The 27,253-nt window shown below is 44.5% G+C and overlaps 1 protein-coding gene across 22 annotated transcripts in view; it reads left to right on the plus strand.

Moving 5' to 3' along the window:
- TRRAP (transformation/transcription domain associated protein) overlaps nt 1-27,253 on the plus strand; it is a 117,345-nt gene that overhangs the window by 26,604 nt on the left and 63,488 nt on the right. For 19 of the 22 annotated variants that reach the window (XM_070567449.1, XM_070567458.1, XM_070567455.1 and 16 more), the window contains exons 19-31: nt 1,921-2,086; nt 3,729-3,985; nt 6,434-6,634; nt 9,236-9,387; nt 13,867-14,066; nt 15,470-15,687; nt 15,813-16,010; nt 16,628-16,888; nt 17,395-17,556; nt 19,815-19,911; nt 21,233-21,354; nt 21,694-21,864; nt 25,279-25,347. In XM_070567449.1, the coding sequence (XP_070423550.1) occupies nt 1,921-2,086; nt 3,729-3,985; nt 6,434-6,634; nt 9,236-9,387; nt 13,867-14,066; nt 15,470-15,687; nt 15,813-16,010; nt 16,628-16,888; nt 17,395-17,556; nt 19,815-19,911; nt 21,233-21,354; nt 21,694-21,864; nt 25,279-25,347 (2,274 nt within the window). The remainder of the gene's footprint in view (nt 1-1,920; nt 2,087-3,728; nt 3,986-6,433; nt 6,635-9,235; nt 9,388-13,866; nt 14,067-15,469; nt 15,688-15,812; nt 16,011-16,627; nt 16,889-17,394; nt 17,557-19,814; nt 19,912-21,232; nt 21,355-21,693; nt 21,865-25,278; nt 25,348-27,253) is intronic. The other 3 variants (XM_070567453.1, XM_070567456.1, XM_070567467.1) reach the window with 1 other exon arrangement.

Here is a 27,253-nt window from a genome sequence, read left to right on the forward strand (position 1 = left end):
GTTTTTTAATTCTTGTTTTCACTTTTCAACAGAAACCGGAGTGATTCTGTATATTTGTAAAGTGCTCTTTGAATTAATAAATATTTGCAACAAATAAGGGCCAAGTGTGAGAAATATTTCATGTGTTTCCAAGCAGAGCTTAATTCATCTGGTGATTAAAAGGAAAACTTCAGACTTTTTGGTGGGCAGTGTGTTGTTGATGGTATTGCCAACACTAATTTTCTTTTTTAAACTCAGTTTCTTTTTCTGGATTACACAAGTCAAATAGGAGCACATTATCCTTATTTTAAAAATTGAGTGATGAAAAGAATGCAGAAGGAAAATATGTCTTCACTTCCCTCTCAGACCCTGGGAGAAACAGTTCTCTGTGCCACAGCTCTCGTTACGTCACCCATCTTCAGCGTTAACTTTGTTTCTTCTCTGTGTTCATGTTCTCCACGGTACACATGAACATCCCATTTCAGGACTGCTTGTTTTTCCCCTTTAAATCAAGAATTCTCACCAATTTGTATTCCTTTATTAAGATCATCCTGGAGGAGTGTGTCTCCTAACACATTTTTATGGATGGCTAATCTCACGTAATTTGATCTCATCAGTTATTTGATTCTAGCAAATGGCCAAAACCTATCCATGCTTACATTAGCCCCTAAAAGCAGCAGATGGTGGAACAAAAACCTTGTAAAAATTCACTTCCACTTGTGGCAGAATATTTTAGTTCTCGTAGAAAGTTCAACATTATCACCAGTTGTGTCTGAAGAGAGGTTTTCCCGTGGGGAAAATTTGAGGATGTAAACAGGATCCATTTTTTCTGAAGTAAACGTACAGATGGCTATTATAAAGCACCAGTAATTTGTGCTTTTATGTGACGGTTTCTTCAGTGTTTTTCAGTTATGTAGTAATCAGTTACCAACAACCTTAACATTACTTTTGTGTTAATATAAAAGGAAAATACTTGAATTCTTTTTAAAGATATAAAATATTTAATTGTAATGTCTCCACTTAATTCACAGTCTTCAAATAATTCCGTTTTTGGCAACATTAGATACAACTGTACAGAATGGCAACAAACAGAAAACAATAACACCTAATAGGACAAACCTAATGATAAGATGTGGAAATATTGTTCAAGAAAGCTATTTAAGGAACAATTTCAGAGAACATTTTGTCATGAGAATTGTGTATATAGTTGATTTGTTGTGTAAAAGAAAGATGTCATGCCATACACAGTAACAAGTGTGTAACTGTGTCAGTGACCTATATGAACATTTTACAGCCCACAGTTACTTTAGATATACCTGCAAAACATTTCGTGTCAAACTTAACCTGTCACATGTCAAAACCAGGATTTGAAGTACAAAACAAAAAGCTAATCTGGATTAAAATGTTGAGTAAAGTTACTATAAGCTAATAAAGCGCTTTTTTTAATTAAATCACCCATACAAACACATTTTTTGATTGTCTTCCAAAACCTTATAGTCTCCAGTGTCTGTCTTTTGAGGCTCTTCCTAGCTTTGTCCGTATAGTATTTGATTGGTAGTGAAGTTTCAGTTCCTTTAGGTTGCTTTTTGCGTTTAGATTGTTCTTTCATCTTGCCGGATTCTTTTAGTCCCTTGAAGGAGTGCCCGGTTGTAAGAACTGGAGAGCTCACAGACCCTCTAGATCACGCTGCAGAGGGTCGTCTCCAGCATCGTGCAACTGCATAGTAAGATAGGAGCCTGTTAAATGCTTCTTTCACAGCCAAACTGGTGGAAACCAACATGTATTTTAAGAGAAATTAATTTGAGTCAAATAAAGGTTGGCAAGTTCTTGTTGTGTTTTTCCCTCTGGAATGAATTGGTCAGCATCACCGCCCCTTCCTGACCGATTGCAGGGAGGCCCCCTCGTTTGGAGCCTGTTAACCTGTCTTTCTCCGCCCCGCAGCCTCATCTGCACAAGATTGTGAACAGCTCCATGGAGCTCGCCCAGACCGCCAAGGAGCCCTACAACTACTTCCTGCTGCTGCGGGCCCTGTTCCGCTCCATTGGGGGAGGCAGCCACGATCTCCTGTATCAGGAGTTTTTGCCTCTCCTCCCAAACCTCCTGCAAGGTCAGAGCAGTCAATTTGGTTGCCTGTTAGTCCGGTATGCATGCACAGGTCTGGCTGCCCTTGGTGCTGGGGTTCATCTTGTGTACCCTGTGAGGGTCGTGGGGAGGGGACATGTGTGCCTCTCCCCTGCAGTGTGTGTGTGTGTGTGTGTGTGTGTGTGTGCCCCGTGTCCTGCTGTCTTTAAAGGCTCTGGGACTTTCAAGAAATGGGTTCTTCCTCCCTACTCAGAGTTGAGTGGGAGTGGCAGGTTTTAGTTACCCTGGTTAGGACTTGGTTGCATTTTTGTAGCATTTGGTAAGCAAGGCTAGAAAGTGGTTTCTAGTGGTTTAGTAAGATCAGGGATCCCTACATTGTCAGAAAATCAGAATAAGGGAACAAAACAGGTTACAAAGCTATGTTACAAGTTTATATTTTTATTTAGCTGCTCACTTGCATAACCAGAATCCTGTAATTCCTGAGTAATTAGGAATGCTTTCAAGGTACGTAGCTAAAGGGGATCCTGAGTCCATTGAATGTTGATGAGTGTGAACTGATTCGAAACACCGTCTAGGAATTTTTTTCTTGTGAGGATGAGCTCTTGGCAAAGGGTTGAGTCTTCTCCTGCATTTTCTTTATAAATTCCTTAAAGAGAAGTCGTTTACAACATAGTATACCCAGGAGAAATGGTTGAATATGTTGAATGTAACATGGCCGTAAGTCTACCAGGAGGGCGCTTAAGGTGGCCGTCGTCGGGCACTGTTGTCCTCCCCTCTTCTCCAGTCACTCCCCGACCTGAGCCCTCTGCTCTGAGCAGTCTGATTTCCTCCTGCTGCGCGCTCCCCAAGCTCGTTTCTCCCCACCTGGTTTTGTTCAAGGGGATCCCCTTCTGGGAACTTAGCCTTTTCCCCTCCTCATCCTCCTCTGGATCCTGAATCCGGTGCGCTACTGCGTGGTGCCTGCCCCGCTGACTCCTCTCTTCCCCGAGCCCTCCAGCCTGCACCACTGAGGACACACCTTGTTTGGGTCCACTGTCAATGCCTTCTCTTTGTAGGTCGTTTCTGAGCACTCTCTGCGCAGCTCCTCATCTGACGTGGCTCAGGAAGGAGCTCAGTAAATGCTCAGTTACCCTCATGAGGAGTGGGAGGTTGACTTTATAAGGAGGCTCCTCTCCGTTTATAAAACACAAAGGTTGATTTTAGGAAAAATGTTTATTTTAGAGCATAGACATCACCTGTGGCCTGCTGGAAGCCTGAAAAAAGATGTAAGGTTATAAACCTCATACTGGAGGTGAACACACCATGTTGGAGTGTGTGTCTTTAGATTACGCTTATTAATAGTGTGACATGATTTTTAAAAGACTGATGTAGAACATGAATTACTTAATATTCATCTAATTAACATTAAATAATACTAATCATAGCTTAAATTATAACAATAATTACATACGGCCTGCTCTTGTCGCTATGAATACAACAGAGAAAGGGATCATGGATGCAGTTACAGAATAGATTCAGCTAATAGAGTAAATTATGAGGCATAAACAGTTTTCCTGTCATCACGTTGATGTTTATGATCAAAGGGGACCAGTTGTTTTGTGCAGTTAGCTGGAGCGTGTGTCTGGGCAGTACCTTCCCTCTCTGACGGCCTCAACCCGTGTTTTCAGGCCTGAACATGTTGCAGAGTGGCCTGCACAAGCAGCACATGAAGGACCTCTTCGTGGAGCTGTGCCTCACGGTGCCCGTGCGCCTGAGCTCCCTCCTGCCCTACCTGCCCATGCTGATGGACCCCTTGGTGTCTGCTCTCAATGGGTCCCAGACGCTGGTCAGCCAGGGCCTGCGGACTCTGGAGTTGTGTGTGGACAACCTACAGCCCGACTTCCTCTACGACCACATTCAGCCAGTGCGCGCAGAGCTCATGCAGGTATGTCTGCGTTCTCATAAGCACCAGCAGAGGCCTTCAGGGGCTCACATATCTGCTTTTTATTGAGGATGATAGGCTGGTGGTTTCTGGAATTGACGGGCCACTGTTGAGCTCTCCATGCTCAGTGGTGGGCTTTCTGCAAGCTGAAGTGGTGTAGGGCTGGCCCATGGCATGGTAGTTAAGATCACGTACTCTGCTTTGGCTGCCCGGAGTTTGCTGGTTCTGATCTGAGCATGGACCTATGCACCACTTGGCACCCCATTCTGTGGCAGGCATCCCACATGTAAAGTAGAGGAAGATGGGCACGGATGTTAGTTCAGGGCCAGTCTTGCTCAGCAAAAAGAGGAGGATTGGCGGCGGATATTAGCTCAGAGCTAATCTTCCTCAAAAACAACAAAAAAAGATGAAGTGGTGTAGCTTTTACCTCACTTTGTGAATTTTCTAGCTTATGAAACAATATAAAGAAATATGGGCTGGGCCGGCCCAGTGGTGCAGCAGTTAAGTGCACACGTTCTGCTTCGGTGGCCTCGGCTTCACTGGTTCAGATCCCAGGTGCGGACATGGCATCGCGTGGCAAGCCATGCTGTGGCAGGCGTCCCACATATAACGTAGAGGAAGATGGGCATGGATGTTAGCTCAGGGCCAGTCTTCCTCAGAAAAAGAGGAGGATTGGCAGTAGTTAGCCCAGGGCTAATCTTCCTCAAAAAAAAAAAAAAAGACTTAAGTATTGAAGGGATATTTGTTTTGCAGTATTGCCCCCTTTTTCAGAGAGCTTTCACAAGTGTCAGGTTCTCATGAAGTTGATGACTTACAAAGGCAGGTGTTATGGCCACTGTTGCTCCCAGGGAGATCCTTCCTTTGTCAGGAAAGATCTTGAGTTGCACAGTAAAGAGATGCAAATTCCTGAGGGAAGGTACAGCTGTCCAGCCCACGCGGAGGGAAGCGGAGCAGATAGGAACGGCTGTTTTGGAAACATTTTGTATTTTCTGTTTATTAGCATTCGTATGTCGGATGCCAGGTTTTTCCTTCATGTTCTGCTGCTGCTATTGATTTGTAATGTGGTTGCTAACTGTTAGAGATGTAGGCTACCTGTTATTTACTCATTTTCCCTTTAGGGGAGAGTGTTTGTCCCCACGTAGGGGTCAGGATGCCAGCTTTATATGATGGGGACTCAGTAACTCCTAAAGACAGGCGTCTGCACACACTGGATTGGAGGCTGCACCTTGACCTTGAGGCTGAGGTTGGGTGACTTTCCCAGCCAGTCCTGAAACTTAGATCTTGGCCTCCATCTAGGCAGAGAAGGTGGCCTAGGGGTTGGGATGGAGCCTCCAGGTCTCCTCTCCTGGCTGGTCATTCGGAGGCTTGACTGAGAGCCTCACTGGAGAACGGCACCGTTGTGGAGGCTGCTGCTTGCTTTTGGAGGCACAGTAATGCCGCCTGCTAGACCGGTGGCAGTCTCATCGACCAGCTGCGTCCACGTGTGAGCCTGGGGGGTTGGACGTGCTCATTCCCAGTGCTGGCCCCTCCTGGGGAATTGAGCAGAAGTCCCCTCTCCTGAAGATACACGGTGGGCCGGGTGGAGGCGTGGAGGCGAGGACACCTAGACTATGCCAGTCGACAGTCATGAAGGAGAAGCGTCTTTGGACCTCCAGGAGCGTAAGAGAAGTTAGAAGTTTGCTTTAAAGAAAGAAAAGTTCCAAGATTATGTTGACTGTCGCTAGACACTAGTATCTGGCGTTGGTACACAAAGTGACTCAAGAAAATAGACTTAAACAGTGAGCTTTGTTAATTTTCAGGACTTAGGATACTTTAGGTGAAAAAATGTGGCAAAATTGACAGAGTTTTTGGAACAATTGAACGTGTATGTTCCTTATACTAATTGTCAGTACGAGGTGTGTGTTCCCTTAGTCATTCCCATAATGCAGGTCCCTTTATCATCCCCGTTTCCCTCTTCACCATCCTTTCTCATGGCAGATTTGAAATGTATGAGATAATTTATGTGTCACGTGTGTAAGTGATAAAGCCTAGTAATAGAAATAAAAACCTGAGAATTCCCCATCTGACCCAAGGAAGAGAACTTGACCAGCAAATTGCCTTTCCCCCAGGGTTCTCTGCATCTCATTTTGTACGATATATGCCCAAACCATATATTGCTGTTTTCTTGCTTTGGAGCTCTGCAGTATTTATAATATGCTACCATTTGTATTTCTGGAGTATGGAAGGACAGTCATATTTATATATGCATTTTCTGTAAAAACATACAATTTCTCTGGAAGGATACACAAGACTAATAATGGTTTCCCCCACAAAAGGGAACTGTGTGTTTGGGGGGCAGAGGCGGGAGGAAGAATTTTCGCCATATAGCCTTTTATAACTTTTTCATTGGATTTGTGAACCATGTGAATGGGTTACCTGGGCAGGATTTTCATGAAGCCTGTTGATTCTTAGGCCCTGTGGCGCACCTTGCGCAATCCTGCTGACAGCATCTCTCATGTGGCCTATCGTGTCCTTGGTAAATTTGGCGGCAGTAACAGGAAGATGTTAAAGGAGTCCCAGAAGCTGCACTATGTCGTGACGGAAGTTCAGGGCCCCAGCATTACGGTGGAGTTTTCCGATTGTAAGGCCTCCCTGCAGCTCCCAATGGAGAAGGTAAATTTGGGTGTCTTTGTGAGCTTCTTAAACATACTGTAAGTTTCTTTGTAAGAAAGTTAATTTCTATTTGAAAATATGTAAATAAAACATGTGCTTTCTTGGGAAGGGATTTCTAACTCAAAGAAGAACAAGATTTATTTGGGGAGCAGTTTGGTGAGGGGGCTTTCATGATACAAGGAAGCCTGGGGAGGGGTGTTGCTGCTGAGGACTTGGGACCCTTGAGCAGTCCCTCTTCCCTGATGGACCAAGAAGTGACACCCCAGCTGATCCTACCCTTGACCTTAGTCTGTTTTAATGCCCAACAGGCTTTAACTGGTGTCATTTAGGACCCGAGTTAGTCTCGTTCTTGTCTCATTCCCATCGCTCCTGAGTCCCTACTTTTCTCCGGTTCTCTATGCAAACGGCTCCTGCCGTCTTTCCTGGCTCCTTAGTCCCCCGGCCTTTCTCTACATGCCCTTTAGAACTCCAGTTTCGTAATGTAAAAAACAAGCTGAGCCCCCAGCATCTTGCGGCGTGTTCCACTCACCTACTTTTGCCTTTCCTATTGGAAACTGTTCCCTTTGCCTTATTGCCCCTCCGGGGGCTTTGTCACACACACGTAGTTTTAGTTAATCGTCATCTACGTTGTCACGTTCGACTTTCCCCCTTATATAACCGGCCTGTTTCTACCTGTGTCACAGCTGTTGTTACCACGTCTTTTCACAACGTTTACCTAGCTCTTACATATTGGGTATTTTTTAAAAGGAAATCATGGTAGGCTTTTGCGTGTTTCTGAGTCACTCAGCGGTTTCAGTAAGCCGGATGCCAGCTGGGATTCCTGAGCTCCTTGCAGAGCTCCAGCGTTCTCTGGCCTGGTTCTGTGGCCTGGAACGACTCAGAGCCCCTCTGTGCCCAGGCTAACCCTGTCCTGTTGTAGAACTCGGCATGCTTACCTTTCTGTATAAGACGTTTACCCACAGTAGTGGTTTCTTTGACTTTAACTTGACTTGACTAAACATTTGGGAGGAAGGACACACGTCATGGGTAACGGTCACTCTGGAGTTGTTTTCTGTCGTCATCTCTCAATCCCCCTCTCCCCCCATGTCCTCAAGCACATGCACTGTCCCCGACCCTCCCCCAGCCCCGCCCCATAGAGCCCTCTCCAGGCCTCAAGGATGAGGTGCAATCTCAGCTTCTCACCCAACCGTTTATCAAAAGAGTCGCCAGGTACACACCAGTTTCCTCATAGGAAAATAGTTCTCTCTGTCTTTACGTTGAAGGTTCCTATAGCGAACGTCCTGTCTATAGCACGTTCCCACGTTTTAGGTGATTTCCTGTCATTAGGCTTTTACTTGCTTTAGCCCCATCAGCGCAGGGCCGGTGTCAGAGTGATAACTAAGGCATCTGACTTTTCCTTGCCCTCTGCATAGATGAAGCAGAGCAAGAAATTCCCTTTAGAAGTCGATTCTCCCCAAAGCAGCTAAAGCTCTGAAGAAACCGAGATTTGAATATAGGCTTCCACAGTCCTCCTGGACCGTTTCCCAGCAGGCAGCGTCCTGGGGCTGTGGCACACCCCACGGGGCTAAAGGGGCCGACTAGGGGAAGGGAATGGTCAGCATGGCCAAGTGCTGGTGGATTTCCATTACAACAATTCTGCTTTTGGCATACTTTACAATCTTATTCTTTTGGGCAGGTAACTGGCTCGTGGGTTACACAGATTCTTAAAAATAACACTTCTAAAATTATACCCATGCGTGATCTATTACCTGTGACGAGATCAGAGGCAGTGAGTGGGAGAAAGGCCAGTTCTGCAGTACCCTGGAAGAACTCAGACACGGAAGCTGCGGGTGATGGAGTGAGGGGCCCTTGTCGCTCTGAGCGACTGTGTGTGCTGGAGACCGGTCCTCCGTTCCTGTAGGCCCTTCTCTGGTTCCTCACACAGAACCTGGATAAATCTTTAATCTTTAACACAGATTAGTTCTTTGATTTTTCTGTGTGTAATTATCATTTAAGGTGAAGATCGTAGCTGTTAAAGGCTTCAAATGATTTTTTTGTGTGAAGTGCCTCCCCCCACCTTCCTGGTTAACCTAATTGAATAGGATAAAATGTGTGTGTAGCTTTGTAGGTTTTCTGAAAAAATGAAGTAAACCCTTTTATCTGTTAGAGAATTTAATGAAAGCTTAGGAAGGCCATCTTTTAGCTTTGAATTTAGACACTGGAAAGTCTGTGGTCTGCATCAAGTTTGTTATTCTTTTCAGAGGACTTGATAAGTGTGTGTGGATGATTCAGTATCTAGTTTAATCCAGCAAATCTGTCACAAGTGGCTTCTGGGGTCACGTAATTTCTGGAATTTCCCATTGGCTATTGAAGCATGAAGTTGGTAAACTCCATGTTACATTTTAATTTGCACGACGCAGTTCCTTATTTCACAATACTTCTATTGCTTTCTCCGGAGGTTTCATTTGGTGACTATCTGTTAGTCTGTGTAGGCCCACTGTGCTCTCTTCAAGAGAAAATATGCGTTAAGATTCTTTCGGGTGCTGCAAATGCTTTCAGTGAAAGCTTTCCAAAACCACGTAATTCAGCACAAACTATAGTCTTTCTGTTTCTTTGCTGTAGGCCATTGAAACTGCTCTGGACTGCCTGAAGAGCGCCAACACGGAGCCCTACTACCGGAGGCAGGCGTGGGAGGTGATCAAGTGCTTCCTCGTGGCGATGATGAGTCTAGAGGACAATAAGCACGCGCTCTACCAGCTCCTTGCACACCCTAAGTATGTGGGCACGTGAATCCTCTGCCCCAGATGCATCCTGCTTCAGGAATGGGGGTGGAGAGGACCGCCCAGATTCCTTAGTGTTATGAGTATCTGCCTTAAGTCAGGAAAATGACATGCTATTTGCCTAGTAATGCTTCTTGGCTTTTAGAGAAAATGGAAAGGAGAACTAGGGAGCCTGAGAATTAGCACTGATCTCAGTTGTAGTCTACCTTGATTGTTGCCTCCTCCGTTTGGGTATAAGCTTCAAGAAACAAGGGTCACGTCCTTGTCTCTCTCTTTTGCACACTATTGTATCCACAGCACCTGGCACATGATGGGCATTCCATGGCTGTTTTGCTTTTCCAGTCCGTAGTGATCCTGCCATTCTCCAAATATTTGTCATGTGATATTTGTGTTTTGCTCCTTTTTTTTTTTTTTTTTTTTGCTGAGGAAGATTCTCCCTGAGCTAACTGCTGTTGCTAACCTTCTTCTTTTTTTCTTTTTATGTGAGCTGCTGCCACAGCGTGGCCACTAACAGATGAGTGGTGTAGGGCCATGCCTGGGAACTGAACCTGGGCCGCCAAAGTGGAGCACACCAAAATAACCACTAGGCCACTGGGGCTGGCCCGATGTTTTGCTCTTGTCCCTTAAGGCTGAGACTTTTATATAATGATCTTTTGCGATAATGTGTGTATGTCATCTTTCTGTGTTGTAAGTTTCAGGGAAGAGGCTTTTCCTTTATGTTTTCACGTTTCTCACAGCATCGCAAATGAAGCTGAGTACAGAGTAGGTGCTGAGGTGTTTAACAGAGCGTGGAAGAGAGAGCAGTTGAGATAGCCAAGTGCGCAGGAAATAAGGCAGCTGGAGTCAGAGCCTGCAGGATCAAGAGAAGGCAGAAATAGATCTGCACAGACGTCACATGCTAGGATCACCACAACTGGGTTATAACTGTGCTCGCTGTGTTAAAATAAGTGAAAGGCAAACTTGAGAATACTCCAAGAAATAGAAACCTGTAAAACTTTCCCAAGCAGATTAAAAAACAAAAAGCTCAAAGAGAATCTTTAGATGAGAAATAAGTCAAAAGAAATTACCCAGAAAGCATAGAGAGAGAGAAAAAGATGGAAAATTCAAAAGAAAGAGCTAAGAGACATGAAGAATAGAGTAAAGTAGCACAGTTTGCTTGAAGACCCACAAGGAGAATGGAAAGAGAGACAAGAGATAATACTTGACATAATGGCTGGGAATTTCCCAGAACTGATGAAAAAATTTTTAAAGAAACAATGCACAGGGGCTGGCCCTGTGGCTGAGTGGTTGAGTTCGCGTGCTCCGCTGCAGGCGGCCCAGTGTTTCGTTGGTTCGAATCCTGGGCACGGACATGTCACTGCTCATCAAACCACGCTGAGGCGGCGTCCCACATGCCACAACTAGAAGGACCCACAACTAAGAATATACAACTATGTACCGGGGGGCTTTGGGGAGAAAAAGGAAAAAAAAAAATTATAAAATCTTAAAAAAAAAAAAAAACAATGCACAGACTCAAGATGGTCGGTGAATCTAAAGCAGGATAAATAAAAAGAAATCCACACATAGGTACATCATAATGAAACAACTGTAAAACAGAAATAAAGAGAAAATCTTAAGAGCTGACAGGACAGAAAGATAGATTACCCTCAAATGAGTGATAGATTGGCAGGTGTGAAGCCACTGGACAGTGGAATAAATCTTCAGTATGAAAGAAGATAACTGCCAACCGCGAATCATGTCTACTGAGAACATGACTCAGGAATGAGGGTGAAATCAAGATGTTTTCAGGTAAAAACAGAAATCTCCCACGAGCAGATCTCATTCAGGTAGAATGAAAACTCCCCAATTGAAGTCCTGAGATGGGAGAAGGAATCAAGAGTAAAGAAAATAGTATGTGGTCAAATGTAAATGGGCCCCAGCTGAAGTGATATCTGTATGATGATTCCAAAATGGTGGTTTTCCTTTTTTTGTTTTAACAACTTTATTGAGGTATACTTTACAGATCCACAGTTCATCTACTTCAAGCGTACAATTTAATGATTTCTAGTAACCTACAGAGTGTTGCAAATATAAATCAGATTTAGGACATTTTCATCCCCCAGTAAGAGCCCTCATGTCCATTTGCACTTAATCCCCATTCCCAGCCCCAGGCAACATTGGTCTACTTTCTGTCCCATAAATTTACCATTTTTGGACATTTCCTATGAATGGACGTATACAATATGTGATCTCTTATGTCTTGCTTCTTCCACCTCGCGTAATCCTGTTGAGACTGTTCCATTATGTAAAATTTGTCAGTAGTTTGCTCCTTTTTATTGCTGAATAATATTCTATTGTATGGAGATAAAATGGTGATTTTCTAACTCCATTTCCGTTGTTTGTAAAGTAAGTAGAGCTTTTCCTTCTCTAATATCTGTTTATAGTAGTATGGACTCATGGATTCTTATTTTATTTAATGAATGACAATCTATTATTTATTTTAATGACCAAATTGTCCAGATTTAGTCAGAGCCCCTCCAGGCTGACTCCTGTGTTCTTGTGACGTGTCCCCCTCTGTTTTTGAGTGCCCTTTGGAACTCAACAAAATGTTTCTGGCTCACCTTGTGCCTTCTCTCCCCCAGCCTTGGAATCACCATTCCCTGTGAAAGGAGTGAGGGCTTCTGAAGAAATGACAGTTTAGAGACCAAGGTCTCTCTGCCAGATGTGCTTATGGCTACTGGGGTGTCGTTTCTGAACCTTTCAGCAGGATTTTTTGATAAACGAAACCTCGTGGTTTTACTGTAATCCCGTGGACATATTTTCCTTTTGTGCTTTTTATATATAATTTGTAAGAAATGATTTCCTACATCCCACAAGATACCCTCTTGGATACTCTTAAAAGCTGTACAGTTCTAGTCTTTCACATTTTGATCTTTAACCTCTCTGGGATTGATTTTTGTGAATGGCGTGGAGTAGGGGTCCACTTTCATCCTTTTACCCTCTGTGTATTCAGTATGCATGTACTATAAGTTCGTCCTTTCTCATCTCTCTGCATTGTCGCTGCTGTCATAGATTGAGGATCTTCTACTCCTGGGCACTATTCCAGGTTTGTGTACAAGACTGCGTCCTTGCCTTCAAGGAACTCGCATTCTATTAGGGAGGGCGGACAACAAGCAGAAAGGAACAAATGTCTAGTGTTTGAGGTAGTGACAAGTGCTATTACGTGTATCGGGCTAAGGGGATAGGGCCTGAAAGGGGCATTTAAAAAATAGCGTGGTCGGAGAAGTCCTCTCCAAGTAGGTGACACTGAACAGGGATCACCATGCATTTTGAAGGAGGAAATTGTGAAAACGTCCAGAGGAAGCTCATCCCAGGCTCGGGGAACGAACGCAAGGGCAAGAGCACAAGGTGCTCCTTCCCGGTGGGCACCACAGGAGACCAGTGATGCTGGAGCGCACGGGGGGAGAGGGAGGGGGAGGACACGCTGAAGACTTCAGATTCTGCTCTGAGTGTTAGAGCAGGTGGGCGAAGGGATCTGACTGACTCTGGCTGGCCGCCGGTCTTCTTGGCTTCAGCCAAAGATGCCACTCACTGAGTTGTCAGGAACATTGGGGAAGAGCAGGCTTGGGGGCAGTGGGAATCAGGTATCTGTTGTGGGCACGTCGACCCTAGTGGCATTTTAAAGAGTGGTGTTACACACTGGAAAAGAGCTGAGGTTTTCCGGTGTGGAGTGGGGAGATGAGCGCTCTGCTCCGGCTGAAGATGTCCCATGTGGAAGTGAAGGGGCTCCATGTACTTTGTTAGCATCAAAGGGAGAACCGGAGAGTTAGAGGGCAAAAATTAGAAAGAGGTGGATTCCTGGTCATCGAAATTTCTGTTATCTGGAGCTATTCAAGGTTGGAAGAAACTAATAATTTTTTAAATAATGATGAGTTTCTTATCCTTGTGTTTGGTGTGTGCTTCCCTGCCTCTGCCTTCTTGGGTTTTAGTTAATCTCGTATAATGGGCAGTAAATGCTTCATCAGTAGATCCACAATCCATTGGATTCTGCACTCCTGTGATTTTTTAATGAATAACAGGCATATGACTGTCTTTAAGTAATAGCTTTTTTCATCCCTATTTGATCATTGATTTTCTCGTTAGAATTTGGCTTATTTCATTATAAAAAATCAAAATCAAACATCAGCTTTCTTAAAATAGAAAATAATTATGGCGATATTGAATGTGCCACCTTTTATAATTTACCTGAGTCCTGCCTGTGCTCACGTTAGGTAGAACGTATTGGTATCTCAAACCACTGGCTGTAAATGTCCAAATGGATTTCATCGTGTTTGATTCCAGGTGTTGCTGAAAATAAAGCGTAAAAATTAACTCATTCAGGCCCTTCTGAACAAGAAGAAAGTGGGCAGGTTGAAAATAAAAAAATAAGTCATAGTGGAATCATCAGCTCAGGACTGAAGTGTCATGCTGATCAATTTAACTTTTATTTTTCAGCTTTACAGAAAAGACCATACCTAATGTCATCATATCACATCGCTACAAAGCACAAGACACTCCAGCTCGGAAGACGTTTGAGCAGGCCCTGACCGGGGCCTTCATGTCCGCTGTCATTAAGGACCTCCGGCCCAGTGCCCTGCCCTTCGTAGCCAGCTTGATTCGCCACTACACCATGGTGGCCGTTGCCCAGCAGTGTGGTGAGTGGGCAGAGGAGGTGGTTATCTGACTTTTTCAGGGTGCTGCAGAACCTCGGCAGGAGGGTGTGTTTTGGAGGAGCTGAGTTTGGCTGATGGATTTTTGGCTTTTGTTTTCTGATTTTCCATTTACTGCATTGATGGAGATCATTGGTATTTCAGGAATGGGCGCTGTATTAACTTGAAAATTGTTACCAAGTTTTTATCTATAAAATACACCCAATTTAGTCTTTTGGCCCTTTGTTTTTCATGAGAAATGGGGGCTGAATACCTTTGGACACTGCATGTAAAACGGAGAGACGGTTTGTGGTCACATTCGTCGCTGTCTTCGTCTCCATGGTGTTGTTTCCCGAGGCCCAGCCTCCCCTCCCTACTTCATCTCTTGCTCTCTGCTCTTAGCTGTCTTGTCGAGTCTCCACGCGGTGCTTGTCTCTGCTCCTTCCATGGTCGTCCATGCCATTCCCCCTGCCTGGAATGGCTCCTCGCTCTGCTTCAGGAGTTCTCAGGCTCTGGGTGTTGAAGGACCGGTTCTGTTTCTCTCTTTGTTTTTATTTCCAGTCCATCGCAGACTGGTGCTTTTGGAAAAGACAGCAAAAATGTCACAGCACTACCAATTGCTGTAGAAGTTTCTGATCACTTACTCTCAGCTTTTGCACTCCTCCCAGACTAGCGCTGGTCAGTGGACACACTTGAGTAGCGCTGCCCCACTTTGTGTTCTCAAAGCCCTCACTCTGGAGATCAGTGGGCAGCTCTCTCGGAACACTACACTGCAGAACACAGACCGTTCCCCTTTTGAGCTCTTCTTGGCCTGAACAGTGAGTGCTACACACTTTAACACTTAGGTGGTTTCTCACTGTTTCCTCTGTGTTAACATTATCTTTGCAGCAGACCTGTAAGCTTCTCCGTAACTTCCGTCTCACCCAGTGTTGGGTACCTGCGAGGCATTAATTAATAGTTGCTGGCAGGTTGTTCTCTGACTGTGTGTTTTGGGGGTCATAGCCGGATGCTGTTGCTTTTCATTGTTATTTCTATGGCAGAAATGTCCAGGGCATAACCCATAGTCATTACGATGCTGTGCCTCTTGGCCTGCTTAGTGATTTTTTTAAAGAAGATACCTCAGTGTGGTTGTCATTTTAAACTAATACATTTTTGTGTTGTGATTGAGAAAATCTGAAAATAATATAGTGTGTAATGGGAAACATTCCAAAAAATAGCCTTAGTGCGAATCAGACTACTTAGGTTACAAATAATTGCAGTTTAACAAAAGTTGGTCTCAAGTACCTGGGTTGAATTTTCCTGAATTCCTAACCTCAAGGGAAAAATGAGGTAGTTTTGCTATTTGTGGGACAGGAACGCTCATGTAAATAAACTCTGCTCTCTCCTGTGCCTTCTGCCTCTCCTTGCAGGTCCTTTCCTGCTACCTTGCTATCAGGTGGGCAGCCAGCCCAGCACAGCCATGTTTCACAGTGAAGAAAATGGGTCAAAAGGAATGGATCCCCTGGTTCTTATTGATGCAATAGCTATTTGTATGGCGTATGAAGAGAAGGAACTCTGCAAGATTGGGGAGGTGGCCCTGGCTGTGATATTTGATGTTGCAAGTATCATCCTGGGCTCAAAGGAGAGGGTAAGGAAGGATTGAGGAGTGTCTTCTATTTGGGGGTGTTTGTGCCCACGGGCAGTCAATCTAGAGTTGACTGGCAGTTTAAGAATATGCAGTAACATTATGGTCTGTGTTTGTTTTTCTCTTAGGCGTGCCAGCTGCCTCTGTTTTCTTACATTGTGGAGCGCTTGTGTGCGTGTTGTTATGAGCAGGCCTGGTACGCAAAGCTGGGGGGTGTGGTATCCATTAAGTTTCTCATGGAGCGATTGCCTCTCACTTGGGTTCTCCAGAACCAGCAGACATTCCTCAAAGCGCTTCTCTTTGTCATGATGGACTTAACTGGAGAGGTAGGTGACGGGTGGCCCCAAGCCCAACCATGCTGTTGTAGAAAGCCAATTCACCCGGAGGAGTTTGAGACAGTTCTGCAGATACACTTTTCTAGAAGCTTAGATTTCGGTACAGCATCTTTAATAAAAGGACAGATCAGAACCCTCATAGGCTTTCTCTGGGTATCTAAAGACCTATCTGCCTTGATAAAGAGCAGTCACAGGCCAGAGTACTTAGCACAGTACCCCTCTAAAAGGGGATCCTACTTAGTTTTGCCATAGGGCTAAATAGAGACCATGCTGCAGAAATTCTCTCGCAGGTGCGTTCTGTATGAACCCATATGCAGATATAACGCAAACACGTAGAAGATGGCAGGCATTGCCAGCTTAACTGTTTGGTAAATACGAGGTTCGTGCCTGGATCCACATTTTCTTTTCTGACTGACAAGCAGGAATGGCCTTTAAGAAGGTGATTTAGCTACTGAAGTACCGTGTGGAGGCTGTGAAGTAGTCTTGTTTAATTGGCTGGCAGAAGGGCGTGGCCCCGCGGTGACAGCCTTCATGGCAGGCGAGCGTGCAGGAGACCTGGGTGCTGTGGGCAGCATCCCCATTTCGTTCTAAGGAGTCCCTGCCTGCAGGTTTCTAATGGGGCAGTGGCCATGGCAAAGACCACCCTGGAGCAGCTTCTGATGAGGTGTGCGACACCTTTAAAAGACGAGGAGAGAGCCGAGGAGATCGTGGCGGCTCAGGAGAAGTCTTTTCACCACGTGACACATGACTTGGTTCGAGAAGTCACCTCTCCAAACTCCACTGTGAGAAAGCAGGCTATGCACTCACTGCAGGTATTGGCCCAGGTCACTGGGAAAAGTGTGACCGCCATAATGGAACCCCACAAAGAGGTGAGATTGCTGTCGCTGGAACTGGGGTAATTTGAGCAAAACTTTTAAGACTTTTTTCCTTGAAATTTGAGTTGTAAATGATACATAATTTATGATTTCGTGTCCACTTCACAAAGTGCTAGATACACGCTCTTTTTGATCTCACATGTGCAGAAAGCAGTGTGCTTATATTAAGGGCTGTATTGGTAAATGTCAGCGTCAAGAGAATAGGAGGCTGGCTTCCTGGGTCTGTGGAGCAGTCGGTAGTTTTGCTCTTGTTCTGTTGTTTGTTTTAAGAGACGTTACTCTGTAGCTGTGGGAATTAAGTGTGTCTGGTGTGTACCTATCCCAGACCCAGTTTTAACACATGAAACGTGACCTCCCTTCCCTAACGAGAGCACGTGTGTAATAACTTTTGGGCTCATCTTCGGTGTGCAAATTGGTGGTGGTTTTGGCATATTGTGAAGAGGGGCATTTGCTTTTTAAGGGGCATCTGGTTAGTGGTGCCTCCTGTTTGCCTGTCCCAGGTCCTCCAGGATATGGTCCCACCTAAGAAGCATTTGCTCAGGCACCAGCCTGCCAACGCGCAGATCGGCCTGATGGAAGGAAACACGTTCTGTACCACGTTGCAGCCCCGGCTCTTCACAATGGACCTTAACGTGGTGGAGCATAAGGTGTTCTACACAGAGGTAGGGGGGTGGTGGTGCGGCGTGGTGTGGATGGTGATGACGTGTGTCTGGTAACCTGTCTTTGTGCGCGAAGACTGGTCAGGCAGCATTCAGAGAAGGCACGGGTGGTGAGCACAGGTAACCAGCCACAGCCTGGCACAGCTCTGCACAGGTATGTTAAATCTGGGGCTGGGGAGAAGGTAGGCTTGGTGACTGGAGACGGTCAACAAAATGTGTGTGTTTTCTGAGTCCTCCTAACTCTCTTGGCCCTCCACAGGGAAGCTTGCTCTTGAGGCTTTAAAGTTGTATTCTAGGGAAAAGAGTGTACCGTCTACTTTAATCACCCTCGAATCAGCTGGTGCTCAGAATAAGACTGGCACGGAGCAAGTGCCAGCTTGCTGAGTTTCTTGATCACTTGAATGTGCCGTGCACTGTTGAGAACCAACTTCCCGTGAATGCCCCGCGTGGCGCTGCCAGCACCCCGTGAAGTATGGACACTGACTCCTGTCATTCTGAAGATGCAGAAACTGAGCCTGAGGGTTTGTTAGAACCAGAAGCCACGGAGCAGGGGCTGTGGAGCTTCGGCGGGAGCCAGGACTCATTTTAGAGCCGGGTTCCTAATCGGCGCACTGTCCTGCTGGGTTCTCGTTTTGTTTAGCGGACTTGACTTGGCCCTTGACCCCAGAGAATAGGCAGTGGCGGTGGCTTCTTAGAAGTATTTGTCACGGTAAACATTCCAGTGTGGGGTGATATTAAACCACGATAAACAGAAATTAAACTATTGATACAGTCAAATTATAAGCATTAATTCTTAGAATACAGTAATGGTCTGGTGGTCAGTCCCAATTTGAAATTTTTATGACATGAGTCATACTTCTGGAGGTGCTGTCAGAGCAAACTGAGGCAGAAGTCATGAGGAAGCAAATTCTTCCTGATCCACACTAAGTCTGAATTTCCAATTATGAAAAATTTGTCTTGTTTTTTTTAAGTCCTATGGTTTTGCTTGGACGGATGGTCGTATGATCATGTGGTCTAGCTTTGATCTTTTATACTTGTTACATCCTTTGTATAAAAGTCCTTGCTCATAAGACTTGACCGCGGGTCCAGGAGGGCCGCTGGAGGACGGGAGGGCTGCCTCCCTTTGGTGGTTCTAGATGTATTTTAACCTGCGTGGAAAACTCCTGAGTAAGCTGAAGACCAGAACCGGGTAGTGTTGTGATAAATCTCGGGGGATGAAACTGATTTTTCCAGGTGTTTATCAGTGCATTAGCTGCATCAAAATACGTGAAGATCTTTTGGAAAATAAAGACTCTTGAGTCTTCTCCCTGGAGATTTGGATTCAGTAGATTTGGAGTCACACCTGGGAATCTGCTGTCTAAAATCTTCCCAGGGGATTCTGGTGATGGCCGTGACGATTTGGGACTCTGGATTATGTTGTAGTTACTCAGCACTCTCTGTCGATAGAGACATAGCTGTGTACGTATGTATGTGTGTGTGCGCGCACATAGGTGTTTATATACGAGGAGAGCGTTTCCGAAGGTCGTACATGTCACTGCTAACAGTGGTTTCCTCGGAGGGGTGGAACAGGGTGCTGACTTGAAGTGCTTTTCACTGTCTATCTTTTTCTGCTGTTGTACATCTTTTACTAGGTAGGAATCTTTGAGGGGAAAAAACAGTAAAAGTCTGTACCATTTTTTCCAGGATGTAAATAGAAGGGGAAAGTAGTAATAGAACGTCATATGTGACATTCTAGATGTTAGATATGTATGTATATAGTGCTATAGTAAAATGTCTGGAAGCCACAGCCACTGGGATCTCTGAGTTACAGTAGTCCTGTGATGTTCAGCTTCCTTCTTTATGCTATCCTGTATCAAAAAAGGAAGAAAAAGTATTACCACTCACATATGTGAATTGGAGCGCATATATTTCTTGAGCACTGGCTCACAGCATTGAGAAGCAGCTCTGAGCAAGTTGGAGACCTACCACCATCATGGAATTTGCTATTAGAGAAAGTGATCCTCTGTGTAAAGAAAAAACATTATGGTATCAGAGTGGGTGAGAAAGTGTCTAAGGATTTAGTTCACTAATGAGCTTGGCTGAGTTTTGCTTTAGAATAAGGACGCTCAGTCATATTTTGATACTTAAATTTTTGAGGATTTGAGTTTAGCTTATTAATTGTGTTGCAGTGTGGGTGGAAGATTGCTGTGTTCTGTTATTTGCAAGGTTATGATGTCTTCACAGTAAGAGCAGGCTAAATTAAATCCGTTTCTCTTTTGCAGCTGTTAAATTTGTGCGAGGCTGAAGATTCCGCTTTAACAAAGCTGCCCTGCTATAAAAGCCTGCCATCACTTGTACCTTTGCGAATTGCAGCGTTAAGTAAGTGAACAGAAATCTGCTTGAGTTACTCAGTACAAAAGTGAAAGGAGACGGTGGCCTTTTTTTTGTTGTCTAATTTTTCTGGCTTTTTGTGGTCTTTTTAAGTTAGAATCAAAAAATTGTATATTTATCAAACTGTGTAATGAGATGTCAACGGATTATATAGATTTCTAGGGCTTAAATTTATCACTCTATAGTAAGCAATGGAATTTATAGTAAACTCTTTATGCTACATTCTGTTAAGAATCTAATATTCTGGCTTAAGAGAGTTGTCGTGCCATTCGTATATTGCCATCTTCATCCAAATCAAAGTATACAGTAAGATACACTGACCTTTCTGGGCTTTGTAATGCTTCAGAAGGGTTTGGGAACCCTGCCCTGTCGGCCTTCGGGAGGCGCGGCAGTTACCGTTGTTAGCACAGCAGCTGTGCAGTTCAGCAGGATGTGCTGTATCAGGACGTGCCCTCGTGCTTAGAAACCCTCGTGCCCCCCTTGGGGGGAGGGGTAAATAAATACCCCAAACAAGTGTTTTTAGTTGACCTTGTCTCTTGCTTTGTTGATTTTTAACCACTTAATAAAATGTGAGAGCCCTCCTTGAATTAGAAGTAGGGGAGCTGAGAGGCAGACCGTAATACCTGGGCTTGAGGGCGGGGCTGGGCTGTTGAAGCGGCAATTCAGAGAGCAGGAGATGCACCACAGGGATGTGGGGCAGCTTCTCACTTCTCCTGCTGGGGTTCCTCTCTTCAGGGTGCCTCTCCTGCATTCCTGTTAGCTAACAGGGGCATCACTCTTGCTATCTCTTAAACTATATAGAACTTGGGTTTTGTCCCCCTTCCTAAGAATATGTGCATTTGCCAAGCCTTGAGCCCCGCCAAGTTGTGAGGAGGCTGCCTGATTAGACATGGGTAGTGGAGAGCAGCTGGGCTGTGTGTCTATTCCCTTCATCCCCGGGTCCCAGGCCATGCCCTCTGCGTTAATTCAGCGTGCGTCTGCCTGCAGGTGAGCCCTGCTCTCACCCGCTGAGGATGTCTTGGGGGCAGGGGTGTCAGTGGGGACTGTTTTTCCCCCCTCTAGTCCTTCCTCCTCTGGACAGTGTAAGATTTATTCTGGCTTTTCTGGCAGGCTGTTGACTTGACTCCTAGATAAGAGTGAGCATGTGTGTAGAAGACCATGCGTCCTTTTGTCCTTCTCAGGGCCACATGCTAGGAAGGAGAGCTAGTGATTCATGTTTTTTGTTGGTTGAGAAGAGCCTTTAGACAAGGAAATTGTTCATATATTTTTCAGATTAATAATGAAATTGTATTGGTTTCTCTCCCTCAAGATGCGCTTGCTGCGTGCAATTACCTCCCTCAGTCCAGAGAGAAGATCATTGCCGCACTCTTCAAAGCCCTCAATTCCACGAATAGTGAGCTCCAGGAGGCCGGAGAAGCCTGTATGAGAAAGGTGAGGGCTGGGTGAATTCTGCACTGAGTCCTTCCTGTTCACCTTGTCTGTGTGCCTGCAGGTCTGTCTGTGGTTAATACACACTGCGTTCTTACAGTGTCTCTACCTGTTTCATAGTCAGACTGAGCCTTTTAAAATATTAAATAGTAATGACCAGTCTTCCTCATTTCATCATAAACTTCTGCAATAAATGTGGTTACTGTTTCATTTTCCCAAGGGAAACTTGTGAATTAGAGTTACTAGTTCCCAAACTTGCTGCTGGAGTCGAGTATGAGTTCCATTCTCTCGTAAAGTCTGTTCTGCTCTCTGTTTTCCTTTGTAACCTTCCTTTTTTAATAGTTTTTAGAAGGTGCTACCATCGAGGTAGATCAAATCCACACACACATGCGACCTCTGTTGATGATGCTGGGGGATTATCGAAGCTTGACACTGAACGTTGTGAATCGTCTGACATCAGTCACCAGGCTCTTCCCAAACTCCTTCAATGATAAATTTTGTGATCAAATGATGGTAAGCCAAATGTATGTAAATATACTCTATGATAAACCTGAAAATTAATTTAAATTATTTTTTAAAATAAGTAATCCATTTACATGGTTTAAAACTGAAAAGGTGTAAAAAGGTATACTGTGGAGTCTCCTGCTCATCCTCATCCTCCAACCATGGCCTTCCCCTTCCGGGAGACAACCAACGTTAACGGTGCCCCTGTACCACAACATCATTTCACGTCAGGACATAAAGTGCTTCTTCCTTCTGTTTTATGGCTGCGTGATATCTCATTCTGTGGACATGCCATGATTTCTTTAGCCATTCCCCCACTGATGAACATCTAGATTGTTCCAGTCCTTGGCTATTATAGACAATGCAATGAAAAACTTGTAAGAACTTTAGAAGTCCTTTGGGTTTTTAGAATTACCAAGGAAATAATTATGCAAATAAAAGATCTGTTTGACAATGTTTAAACTTGAAGTGTAAGTCGAGGAAGGAGGATTTCAGCTATTAGCTTTCTCTTGCATTTTGTAAATAGACATTTGTAAATAATTTGTTACTTCACGATTTCGTGGTACATTACTGCAGACGTGCATGTAGTTTTCGTGCTATGTTTCCCAAGTAGCTTTTGGCGATTTAGATGTTTTAGGACATAGAGGTGTTGTTTCTGGTTTTGGTACACCTTTCCCCAGCTGTAGACAGGAGTGAGTAGATAGGTAGTTATAGATGTAGTGTGCATGGAGTGTAGATACACGAATATGTGTACGAAAACCACACAGCTTTTCACCTCACATACTGATTTCTTCATAGCTACAGACACCTAAACAGTGAACAAGGACCAAAACACCCAACTGGGAATTGATAGTATGATGATTGATCTTAGAAATTATAAGTCATGCCCCAATAGTAGAGTGTAATTGGGAAACAAAGTTTGTAAGTGGATTTTCCAAATTGGAAGACTCCTTAAGCTTCCGCATACATGTAATACACATACATACCTACCAGTTTACGGACATACAGACGTTCACGAGTGTGGTTTAAGTGCCTGACATTGTGTTGCTTTCTAATCAAAGCACATCAGACATACACTTTATCTTATATCCTATTACAGCTATCAGTGCTTTCATATATGAGATCTGTGCCTGTGTTCTAAAATGTCCTCATGTTTTTATATTCATCTCTTTTGAAACATTACAGTCTGTCTCTTCCCTCTGTCGGCTGTCATTTCTTGCTGCCTTTGCATGCCTGCTTGAAGCAACTTTGTCTGTTTTTTGGTGTTTTTTTTACCCCAAATCTAACCCTTCGTATCTGCTGTGAGCTGGAAATTCATTCAATAAACATTGTTATCCAGAGTATTTAGAACAGCTTGAAGGTTTCTCACTAAGGCCAGGAGTCTTTTGTCCTGAAATAAAGTACGTGGGTTTTGCGTTTCTAGTTTCTTCGGAGATTTTAACGCTTCTCTGGCATTATAGTCGCTCTCTGAGTGGTTGAAGTCCTCTGAAAGCAGAGAGTGTTGATACTCTTGATAAAGAACAATCGAAGCTACTGTTGCAGAGCCGTTTCCCTCTGGCGCCCGCCTCGCCCGAGCCCAGCCTGGACTGGAGCTGATGGGGCTTTTGCGTTTGTGGCTCAGGTCCTCCTTACGTAGCCTGGGCTGCTCTGCTCTGCCGGGTGCCGTGGTCAGGGACACGTTCGCCCTTAGGTGGCCGTACTCCTGAGACGTGTGCTCAGTCACTGGGCCTTTGGTTTCTCCCAAAGCCTATGATATGCTCTGGAGGTTAACAGCTCAAGCCTGCAGCTTAATTTTAAGAGATAAGACACCCTACTCTGTGGGGTGGGCTGAAAATTTTCCTTTCTTAACATTTGAACTGCTTGACATTTGATCTTGAAGCCTCTTATGTGGCTAGTTGTTTCTGATATCTCCTTATTGAACTAAAAGTGAAATTTATGCACCAGTTGGCATTTTTTTCCTTTGGGGAACCTAAAAGCAGAATGAATGGTAATGCAGCTGGCTGTTTTCTCCACCTTTAATTTTGTGACTCTCGTATCTTTGGTCTGAATAGCTATTCTAATAAGATACAGGTTTCATGTAGTGTACATAGTCTGGTGATATCCTTCAAGGAATTTTACTGGTGACACGTCAGTTTAGTGTTCTTAGTTTCTTTGAAGAAATGTGCATTTTAGTGTTTCTCAATAAGTGTTCCTTGGAACACTGGCCCCCCAAGATGTAGATTTTCCATGAAAAGCAGTTCATTGGCTAAGTAAGTTGGGAAACACAACTTAGTGTATTCCCCTCTTGAAGTTTTACAAGGTCTCTAGACATTAAAGGCTCAGAGAAAAGTGTTTAGGTGTATTTCAACCGTCCGTCCCCAAGCCTGTTTTACCGTGGAGCCCTTTTTAAAGCAGCTTGTTAACTTCCTGCCGGGCAGCAGTGTTTTGAAGAACGAGTTTGGACAGTCTAGGGTAATGGGTAGTTCTCTTATTTGGATGCTCTCGTTGTGGTTTTAGCTGTAGGCTCTGACTGCTTGTCTGCCCGGTTTCCTGGACGTGGGCGGGAGCCTGGCTGCCGCATGCCCAGCTCAGGCCAGAGTCACTCTGGGCTCACAGATCTTGCTCATGCTCTTACAGCAGAACGCGGAGTCTTTCCACGGAACGATTGCCCTCATTCTGCACAGAAGGGGATTGCTACCTATTTGCACTAATTTGCATGGCCTCTGACCAAATGGGATCCATGCCCATATCACTAGCCCATTCCCCTGGGTCCCCCTTGTGCCCAGTAATCCTCAGCCACAGCAGCCACTGTTCTGTTTCTGGCTAAGGGCCTTGTGCCTCCTTTTCTCCACCTGGAGCACTCTTCGCTTATGCTTCTGGCTTGTCTGTCTCAGCAGGGCCCTCCCTGACCTCCTCACCCCTCATCTAAAGCTGGTTCCTGGTATTCTTTCACGATTCTTAAACCATAATTGTTCACACAGCAGGCACCTATGTGTTTTACCTTGTTTTCCCCACTGAAACCTGAGCTCCACAAGGACAGGGACGATGTCTGCTTGTTCACTTCGCTGCCCCAATGCCTAGCATGGTGCCCAGCTCATCACAGCACACACTGAACAGCTGCGATGCACACTGACCCAGTAGTAAGGTGACAGTAGTAATGATGGATAGAGCAAACTCCTGATGTTGGAATGGCCGGGTTTCGAGACGTTTTCTGTTGGGTCAGGGTAAATGCAGCCTTTCTATTTATAGAACATAAAAAATGCCAGTTCTTCTCATCACTAGTTTGATGGTTGTGCTCTTTCAGTAATAGAAACACTGCTCTTCTCACATTAAATATGATGGAAATTAGTGATTACCTATGAGTTTTCCCCTAAGAGCAGCCTTTTGGAATTGAAATGCTCCTGTTGTAAGGAAAAACTGTCTAAGGATGTATTTTTTCAACAGCAACATCTGCGAAAGTGGATGGAGGTGGTGGTCCTCACCCATAAAGGGGGCCAGAGGAGCGACGGAAACGTGAGTGACTTGTTTGTTTCTGGGAGGGCACCCCTGCCGTGCACTGCTGTTATCACTGTTCATATTGGAGCAATGCGTTCAGTTAAAACACCGGTCAGAAAGCTAGTTCTGTATGGTTATAGTCTATGTAAGTTGTCAAACGTATTTTATTAGCATTACATTTTGCTTTTATTTCTCTTAATTGTTGAACGTTCCTTTTCATGTTTCTTTAAAATCTCTCTTTTGTTCACTTTGATATGACATTTTTGTTGATGAGAATTCTGGGAAGGTTGAAATGTTAGTATTTCAATTTTACTCATTTTGCTTTAAAGTGTATAAAGTGTATTTTCTAGACTGTTCTTGGCAGCTGCTGTGTGCATGGTAGTGCATTCCTCAGCTGTTTTCCATTGCTTTTCATCATCATCGCCTCATAAAACCAAGTAGAGACTTTAGGACTTACTAAAACATTGAGGAGAATGTAATAAAGCATCACTAAATATTGGCATGTCTGTTTTCTAGGTCTGAATCCCCCACCTGAGTGTTTGCCAGAAGTCAGATGGCCAGTACTTCAAAACACATTTTTATGGTTTTGAGGGAAAACCACTTTAGTTAAATCTTTTTAAGAATCTGATGTTGGTCGCTAAAGCCTTTGTTTCTTAAAAATGAATGGTTCTTGCTGTTTTGAATCTAATCTCATTTGTATATATTAATATTCTTTCAAAATATTTTTTAAGTCGATGATGTCCTGTCAGTGGGATGGTGTTTTCCCTAAGTTCCTGTTCCGCCTGGTGAAATTGTACAGCAGGATCCTGAGGAGGGAATCCTGTAGCTCTTCAGAGGCATCATTAACGTGGCTTTTTGTCTCCTGTGCCTATTTGTCAGATGCTGTGTTTCATCCCAACTTGGTTTTTTTTTTTTTTTTTGGCTTTATTATGCTTTGTTTTGACCATTCTGTGTCAAGGTGTTTTGTTTACGTAAGTCTTGTTTCCTGCTGCTTCTAAACAGCCAACTAAGCAAAACTAAACCAGGATTTTAAACTTTTTTAGGAGTGTTATGCCATCCATGACCTCTTTGAAGGTTTGTTATTTATATATGCAGGAAAAAAAATAGGGACTCTTGGTGGGGAGAGCAGAGCGTGTTTTAAGAGCCTCGGCTCTTGGGAGCAGGTGCAGGTCCTCTGTGCTTTTCCTCCCCATCTCTCATCTGTTAGGTATTTCACTCTAGATTTTATATTTGTTTTTATAATAAGCTGTTACTTCTCTGAAACACATAGCCAGTTCTAGAATAAACATTTAAAAACCTAGTGGGTAGATGAATGACTTGCATTAAATCAGAGAGGATCCATGAACTTTTCCAGCAAGTTCTTTGGAGGGCTTTTTAGGGGGCTGGAGGACATCACATAGGGGATGGAGCCGTGGGCACTGGGAGGTCCTTGAGCCCCTGCTGAAATGTGCTGGTCACCATGGGAATGTATTCCCTGGGCACCTGGGAACGTCCAGCTGCAGGAGGTTAGGCCGCAGGTCTGAACTCGGGGGCTGTGGTGTTTGGGGTCCACAGGCCGCCTTGCCTTGGCACAGGTCCAAGCTGCCTGTCTCCTCTTGAGCTCTGATCGTTTTTCATGGATGCTGTACAGGATTGGGAATGGGTCTTGGAAAGTAGTGTGTTCCTATTTGGTTAAAGACCCCAATAACATTGCCGAATTGAGAAACTAGACTGAAGACTTGTTAAATAGTTGACTAAAAATAAATAAAAGCTCCTCTGTAGTGTCAAGTACCCTCGATGATCAGAGCTTTGCATCCTCCTCATGTTTAGGAGAGTTTGCCTGATGAGCACTGAACTCACAGGGGAGAACTCATGACCACCTGTTAGGCCGTGTCTGTGTACACACACACGCACCCACACCCATACTCATACACCCACACACCCA

Source organism: Equus przewalskii, chromosome 12, assembly GCF_037783145.1.
Source record: "Equus przewalskii isolate Varuska chromosome 12, EquPr2, whole genome shotgun sequence".
Lineage (NCBI taxonomy): Eukaryota > Metazoa > Chordata > Mammalia > Perissodactyla > Equidae > Equus > Equus przewalskii.